At 41.0% G+C, this 8,839-nt stretch overlaps 1 protein-coding gene across 1 annotated transcript; it reads left to right on the top strand.

Moving 5' to 3' along the window:
• The first annotated feature begins 3,426 nt into the window (after nt 1-3,426).
• Nucleotides 3,427-7,125, top strand: LOC147892603 (aldehyde dehydrogenase family 2 member B4, mitochondrial-like). The gene is made up of 10 exons (XM_087386927.1): nt 3,427-3,565; nt 3,724-3,866; nt 3,976-4,129; nt 4,821-5,050; nt 5,177-5,266; nt 5,388-5,561; nt 5,664-5,801; nt 5,891-6,028; nt 6,167-6,228; nt 6,784-7,125. Exons 1-10 carry the CDS (start codon nt 3,481-3,483, stop codon nt 7,055-7,057), a joined length of 1,488 nt encoding a protein of 495 aa, XP_087243053.1. The 5' UTR covers nt 3,427-3,480; the 3' UTR covers nt 7,058-7,125.
• Nucleotides 7,126-8,839: the final 1,714 nt, after the last annotated feature.

The raw sequence follows: 8,839 nt of genomic DNA, 5'->3' as shown, positions 1-8,839 counted from the left end.
TTTACAATTTTTTATTGGTTCTTTTTCCACGTACTTTCTTGTTATATGGCTCACAAGCATGCCAAAATTTATTGCATTTCATCATACATAGCATCACACCCAATAGCATGCCCTTTGGCCAATTTGTGTTTTAAAGAAATTTAGACCACATTGTGCTTACTTGGGATATCTAATTCTGCTGACATGTATAGCCAGAGGGGGGAAACCTCGACAGTGGCTAAAAATTTTGCTACTCCCATAAATTTTGAATTTTCACACCTCCCTCATGCAAATCTTTGAATTTAGCAACCTACACCACCTTGCAACCTGCACTGTAGTCCCTACTTATCAATCTTATCCTTGAACACACACCCAAAACCTACTTTCTAATAAGGAGAATATGCATTGAGATGCTGAATCTTGAGACAACCCTTGTAGCCCAAAGGATGTTTTATCAAACGGGTAGTGTATAAAAACATTAAGGTTGGATGACTCGAGTAAGTCATCTTCTATTCTTTTCTTGCCTCCCAAGCTAGCTGATATCTAATTTGGAGGTCCTATTCTAGGATTATTTCTACAATGGTGAAGCACTCCCCTTCCCCTAGGGCAAAGCTATCAATTCAATCTTGTGTGGATCACATTTCGAAGGAAAATAGTGATATTTGGATCCCTCAAGAGTTTAGGTTAATGTCATGGGTCACAATGCAACCATCTGCAATAGGTCCCTTCAAGGTTTCTAGAAAGGATAGAGCAAAGAAAGTTTCGAATGTTTATAAGCGTATCTCATGTAGCAAATACTCCGCACTACTTGATATCTTATTACTATACTTTCTTTAGTAAGTATACATAAAAAATGGTCTCCTTCGACAAACCCTCCCTAACATCCCACATTGGGTATAGAATATTATTAAGAAATTCATTTTCTAGGCCTTTTCATACCCACATGGCCTTTGTCTTGTGAATGAAGATTGATTTGAAAAAAAAAAAATGTAATGGAGGGCATGAACCAACTAACACCCACATATTTTGAACCAAAAGTAAACTTCATTGATGATTGAATATCTGATCCCATCTTCATTCTAAATGCATCTATAGAGAATGGATAAGGAAGAGGCCATTCTGGACTATCAAAGTTACGCAGAGGAATAGGACGTAGGCTTTTATATGCATTTTCTCTTTGATGAACTTGGTAACATGAATTATAGAAAAAAATACTAGACTTTGTTAAGGAGGTAGCACTCCATCCTGAGAACATTAATTCCCCAATATTTGAATGGAAAGCTTGAAATATTGCTGTGAGACTTGGGTTTCAACTTTGGTAGAGGGAAATATATCTACATAGAAAGCAAAGAAAGATGTTAATGGGCCAATCAATCTATCTCTCTCACTCTCTACCTCTCTCTCTCTCTCTCTCACACACACTTCTCTCTCTCTCTCTCTCACACACACACACACACACACCTCTCTCTCTCTCTCTCTCTCCCTCACTCACAAATCTCTCCCCTCTACTATCTCCCCTTAACACCCCTCAAACCCTCCATCTCTCTCTCTCTCTCCCCCTCCCCCCCTCCCCCTCTATTATCACCACAAGACACCCTCTCTCAAAATGCATGCTCACATAAAATCATTAGAATACACAATTGAACTGAAAATGAAAAAAAGTTAATGTAAAAGAGAGATACAGTTTGAAGGAAAGCAAGTTTGATTGGAAGGATCCAAGTTCATGTCTCAAGCCATGTACACATGCTGAACCTTTACCTTAAGTCCTTTTTTTGTATTACAAAACCCAACAATGTGACCCTATGGATTGTGATGTAGTGGACACCATAGAGGTAGAGGTAGATATGTCCAATGGGGATATCCAATATCTTGAGTTCATAGAAGTAGCTGGAGCTTGAAGCACGTTCGAGAATACATCGCTGTCACCTTTAATGATAGTGATTTTTTCTTTACACTAAATGGGAAGAGAGTAAGAAGGCGACTCAAACGAACATCAATGCTTGAGAAATGGAAGCCTCCTTGTAACTTGTGCATTCATACTGGTATTGAGTAAATGTAATAGTTTTTGAAGTGTGATGTCATTTGTATTGGCAATGAGTATACTTAATAAAATTAGTAGTTTTTGATGTGTGTTGTAATAGTTTTGAAAATATCATATAGTTTTTGAAGTGTGTCATAATAGCACTTGAATAAATGTAAAAGTTTTGAAACTGTGTTTTTTTTTCTTTGACTAAATGTAATAGTTTTTGTTATGTGTGGTGTCATTTGTACTAACATAGGGCCCCCTGAATTCAAAAAAAAAAAATCCATTATTTTGTGTGGCAGGGGAGGCGGGAGTGGAATATGATGGCCAATATATTACATTGTCCAATATTTTATTACCTAAATTGTAGTCGGACTTTTAAGGTATTTAAAGAGACTGAAGTCAACTATATAAAGGGCCATTAGGTATGACATAGCCTTTATTATCCTCACCTCCTAGACAGCTTGCTCTTGCCATCTTCCACAAACCTCCAATGCCCACATCCTGCGAGGCATACCATGACTTCGTCGCTTCTACTCATCATTCGAGTAGAGAGGCAGAGTTGTATGGCATTTTTAATCATCAGATAGATGTCATCGGCACAGTCCACAAGCATCTAGATCTCTTTAGACCTCCAAACTCAGAGATAGAGACTGATAGCCTCCCCCCCTCTCCCCCCAATGATCCTTGTCGAAGGGAGAAACTGCCACTCTGGAGGCCACATAGGGAGCAAGGGACAGGCCCGTAGCCAGAGGGACAGAGGAAGGCACAATAGGATCATTATGCAGAGGCGGATGACTCAGAGAGCACAAAGGAGGAGCGCAAAGAAGAGGAACAGAGAAGGATAGAGCAGAGGACTAAGTCAAGGGCCGAGAAATAGGATCCACGTCAATGGGGAAGAGGACACCGAGCTCCAGGTCTAGGAAAAAAAGGCCCTCAACATACATGAAGAGGTCCTCTACATCAAGGGCAAAGAGGCCCTCCTCGAGTGAGGCGATATAGATTCAAGTCAGGGATGGTGGCACTTCGGGAGATCAGAAAGTTTCAAAATTCCATCGATCTACTCATCCCAATCGCGAGCTTTGCAAGGGCAGTATAGCACAAATCAAAAATAAAATAAGATCATTTGGGCTACATTTGGAAGACTCACATTTGAGTGTGTGTGTGTGTGTGTGAGAGAGGGGGAGAGAGAGAGAGAGAGAATAATTTTGTTTTGGGGAGAGAGAGAGATATTTTGTGGAAGAATCTTAGTTGCTCATATCATTCCAATATTTAGATATTGTTGGAATGATATGTGCGAGTAAGATTCGCTGCAAAGTCAAGCATCAAAGCTCCAAAGTCAAGCCTCAAAGCTCCGAGGAATTGCAGCTTTGCCATTGCGCACCTCCTTATATAATTGGTTGCCAATTCCACAGTCTTCCTCATCATCGTCTCTTCGCTTCGACTACTCTTCATCCTCAGTACGGCCCTCGGCCTCCATGGCCGACTCCTTCCTTCAACCCCCTGCCCTTCCCACATTCACCAAATTGTTCATCAATGGCCACTTCGTCGACGCCCTCTCAGGTTATATATCGCACCTCTTCCATGCTCGATCTCGCTTCTGATCATATTCTCCTCCCGTTCCTGCATGTGGCGTACCAACCCGTAACTAATCGAAGACTCGCTCTTTGTTGTCGCCCTCTCCCTATAACTTTCCCAATACCATGTTGCATCGTTTGCAGGGAAGACCTTTCCTACTCACGATCCCCGCACACGGAAAGTCATTGCTCACATTGCCGAGGGTGATGCGGCAGACGTGGATGTAGCAGTTAAAGCGGCCCGCAAGGCCTTTGAGGAGGGCGCTTGGCCTCGCATGACAGGCTATGTAACGATCCTTCCTCTCTCTCTCTCTCTCTCTCATACACACACACACATCTAAACACACAATCACACACATATATCGGTTTGAAGACTTTTTTTTCTATTTTTAACAGGAACGTGGTGCAATTCTGTATAAGTTGGCGGACTTGATGGAGCAGCACATCGAAGAGCTTTCAGCTCTTGAGACATTGGACAATGGGATGCCCATCATGCAATCGCGCTTCATGTCGATTCCCTTGGCAGTGAAATTTCTCAGATCCTGTGCAGGTCTCTCTCTCTCTCTCTCTCTCTCTCTCTCTCTCACTCCCACTCACGTGAAGTAAATACTCATTCACGCACCTCTCAATGAAACAGAAGCTTACATGACAATTTCAATTCAAAATGTCTAACAGCAGCAAAAAGTTTGAAGTTTCAAACGCGAAATTTAGAAAATTTTAAGCCCAAGCCAACCCTACAACTACGTTGTATCCCACAAAGGAGAAAGAGCTGTCTGGAAGGAAGCAGACGGATCCTAATTGTTCATAAAGCTACGTCTGCAGTACATGTACTCCATGTCAAAAGGCACTTACTTATCTGGATTAATTCTAATGAGCTAAGGATTCTGTTGCTTTGCTTAGATCTTGTCCTACCGAAAGCTCAATTATTCCTAGAATCAAAGTCTGCTCATATAATCTATGTCTGCATCATTCAGACGAGACACTCAGTCCGGAATTGTAAGTCTTGAATCCCCAATCGTTATTCTATGTTTTCTATTACATCTTTAACGGCGAGTGCCAAGGGTCAAGAAACCTGGAGGGACTCTATCTGAATTTCTATGTAATTAAAAATGTATTCTTTCCTTTCCCGTTTTGGATGTCGTTGAGGGAGAGAGTTTTAGAGAGCGTGTTACCCAGATTTGAGGGACTTAGTTTCAGCTGCACCTTGATTCCATCTTAATGTTCGAGACTTATCTCGATAGGATGGGGAGACAAAATCAAAGGATCGACAATTAAGGCCGATGGGCCATTTTTGGCCTACACATTGTACGAGCCTTGTGGTGTTGTGGGCGCGATTGTTCCCTGGAATGCACCTATCAATGTTACCATCATAAAGCTATCTGCTGCACTTGTAGCCGGCAACACCATGGTTCTAAAGCCTGCTGAGCAGACGCCACTAACAGCGCTTTACCTTGCAAATCTCACATTGGAGGTAATCTTAGGGGAGGTGGATTGGAAATGTTGCATTCTAAAAGGGGCTCCCATTCAGTATAGCTCATCAATACTACGCATCGTATCACATAAATTTATAATATACGAGAGAAACTTCGTGCTCCAGGCAGGTATACCACCCGGAGTCTTCAACGTGGTCACTGGATATGGTCCTACAGCTGGTGCAGCTATCAGCAGTCATATGGACATCGAGAAGGTTGCCTTTCCTATCAATCAAGCTTTACATGATGAGCGTAGTTTACAACGAGCATCATGCATGAGGATGCGAGCATTGCACACAACGTGATTGACTGGACCGATTTGCTGTCTACATTCAGGTATCCTTCACTGGTTCTGTAGCCGTGGGGAAACTCGTGATGGAGGCTGCTGCTAAGAGTAACTTGAAGGGTGTGAACTTAGAGTTGGGAGGCAAGTCCCCCTTGATTATCTGGAAGGATGCAGATATTGACGCGGCTGTAGAAATCTCTCACAATGGTATCTTCATAAATGCGGTAACAGGATGTTCTAGATTAATATGGTTGCACAAAAAATAATTCATTAGCTGTCATATCACGGTGATTGTGGCGTGCTAACTCCCCGATTTCGAATACCAGGGTCAAGCATGTATAGCAAGCTCTCGGTTGTTCGTCCATGAGAGCATATACGATCAATTTATTGAAAAAGCCGTTGTCCGAGCGAAGAAACGTGTGGTCGGGGACTCTTTTAAGCCGGATGTGCAGCATGGTCCTCAGGTACAAAACCGATGATCGAAATCTTTATGAATATCACAGTTCCATCATGACTTTTCCTGATCGAGCTTAATGTCATGTGCCTTTCACAGATTTCTAGCGAACAAGTAGAAAGAATTATGTTCTACATCGAGTCGGGGAAAAAACAAGGAGCGAAGCTGCTTCTTGGGGGTAAGAAAGTCAAAGAGGATGGCTTGTTCATAGAGCCCACAATCTTGGGCGATGTCCAGGTAATTAAAAATCTCCAATGGTTGGATTGAAAACTTCTCTGTGTAACCGACTCACATACTGAAAAGAAATCCTGCTAGTTTAATTACACAAGCATTGCACAAACATTTTCACATACTCTCCGTGTTATGGCATGGCAGGACGACATGAAAGTAGCTCAGGAAGAGATTTTCGGTCCAGTCCTGTCCGTATTGAAGTTCAAGTAAGATTACTCAATGCTAGCCTTGCTTTCAGTGTTGAATTGGACGTAAGATGGTATGAATCATTTGTGAGGTAGAAACATTAAAGCACACTTGTGAGCTCATAAACGGTGCAAGGACCCATATAATATTTCAGAATAGATGAGAACATAATCATTGAGTGTTGATAGAGACGTTTTACCTCGGGGGGGTCACTTATCATATGTAACCCTATCACGTGAGTTCAACAGAAGGATTTTTTTTATTTCTAAAATTTACAGAAATAAATATACATAAGAGACTATTTAAAATAGTTTTGGAAAAAATTTACAAAATTTGTATAGAAAAGGGGTACATTTTATTAATGAAAGTTTTTACAGATAAGGGACTTTAAATATAGGCCTTGAACGCACGTGATATAGAGGGTTTATACATAGTGACCCCCCCGAGCGTTTTACATTTGTAAATAGAGAAACCTTCAACTTTCAAAGCATGTTTTAGGACTTGAAAATTGTTGTACATAGTTTGCCGGTTTCTGTGAGCATTATGTAACTAATTCTTGCAAAATTTGCATGCAGGGATCTTGAAGAAGCCATAAAGAGGGCAAATCAGACGAGCTATGGTCTAGCAGCAGGTATAATGACAAACGACTTGAACATAGCAAATCGGGCAGCTAGGTCAATGAAAGCAGGGACAGTGTGGATCAATACATACTTGGTGATTGATCAAAACCTTCCATTTGGAGGCTACAAGATGAGTGGCATTGGGCGAGAAATGGGACTAGATGGAATATTGGCCTACATGCAAACCAAATCTGTAGTTTGTCCTCTCGTTCAATCCCCTTGGTTGTGAGTCATGTTTCCAAATTTCCGAAATCCAATGCCACAATTTTCCATCAACTTATGTTTATCAATCGTTCTTTGCTGAGAGCAATATATGATTTAACACTATTTGCAAGTGGGTATTCCAAGATTGGCAATGTCTTTTAAAAAAAGGATTGGGAATGTCACTCAGGTGGAATAGTTAACATTTGCTAAGCCATACCGTAACCAATTAGCCATGTACTTGAGAAAGTGTTAAAAGGGGCCTTAGATGAATCCAGGAACATTCTCAAACTCATCCTCCAAAAACACAACATAGTGCAGTTTCAATCTCACGAGAGTCACTCATAAGATTGAAAACCATAAACTCCATCATGCATAGCAGGGACTAGCTACTATGACATCACCACTGACGTCATCAGTGCCCAACAATGGGTGTAGACCATAGTATAAAAGTATGCTCTCACACATACAAATCCACACACCCACACATACTTGAGCATCCATTTATACAAAGTCTTCGTACTGAGTTTCTGTTTGCACTCCGGAGGTGAAGGGCAAACTCAGCCATGATGAAGGCTAGCACTAAAGGAGAAGGCTAATTAAAAAGTAGTCCAAATCTCTTCATTCAAGCTACAACTACTTGTGAAGTCTAAACGATTTTATTTTAGTCTCTCCCAAACGAGCATCTAAATCTAAATCTAGCTGATAGGGCAACGCACCATTTAAGATAGAAAGAATTATCGTAATACCAGCAAGCCGCAACTTGGACGAAGATGTCACAAGGTGAAATTTGCATGTCCGCTAATACGGCAGAAGCATATACCTAGATGAATCTAGGAACATTCCCCAACTCATCCTCTAAAAACACAACATAGTGCAGTTTCAATCTCACGAGAGTCATTCATAAGATTGAAAACCATAAACTCCATCACGCATAGCAAGGACTAGCTACTATGACATCCTCGAGGATAAAATAGGGAAGGTTCTTAAGAGGAAGCGTTAATGATCCATTTAACATACGAATCGTTTTTCCCTATCAGGTGCTTTTCATTGCTTACATTGTAAAAATTCGTTCAAGAAATCTGATAAAATATATATTCACTGTTCATCATCTAGATTATGCTAGCTCTAATATGGTTTTCAAGCATGTCTAGAAATGGCCGTTCCCCATTTGATGCTAGGTAGATTTATATGTAAAAGGACCGTCAAAATCAATGCAGAGAATATGCAACAGACCAATGCGATGATATGACCTTGTACTAGCACAATAAGGTAACAAGAACAAGATTCATCCTCCAGATATCCAATTTTGCATCGCTATACTTACATTGCCATAGCCTTGCTCTTGTTCAAACTAGCAATGACTTAGCCACTCACTAGCCCGCAGAGGCTTGAAATCCTATAGCATTAATCATGAGTATGTGTCATCTACTGGTAGCTTTGTCAGAAATGGACATGTATGCCCAACCCTTTTTTCCTAAAAATTTCCGACAAATCTAGTGAGTTCTTGACTTCAATGATTTTGTGGCAAAAAGGACATCCCACCAACTAAAGGCCTAATATGTGAATGTGTGCCCTAGAGAACTTTTGATGAAAATTCCTATTAATTAGGTCTCTAAGCTAAGTTTAACTTTGCGGAAACAATTAAAGTAAAATTAGTGCTGTCGTGTAATACTATGTCTTTTCTCTCGGAGCTTCCAGAGCTTTCCTTCACTCTTACCCCTCATGACGTCGCCTCTATTGTATCCACTCATGCATTGGAGGCTTTTGGTTGACTCCCTCTCTCCTCTTCTCTTGCTGCCTCCTTGCT

Source organism: Dipteris shenzhenensis, chromosome 16, assembly GCF_047967505.1.
Source record: "Dipteris shenzhenensis isolate YYH24624 ecotype China chromosome 16, Dip_SZ_1.0, whole genome shotgun sequence".
Lineage (NCBI taxonomy): Eukaryota > Viridiplantae > Streptophyta > Polypodiopsida > Gleicheniales > Dipteridaceae > Dipteris > Dipteris shenzhenensis.
Note: the sequence above shows the minus strand (reverse complement) of the source record. Positions and strands in the feature narration are given on the sequence as shown.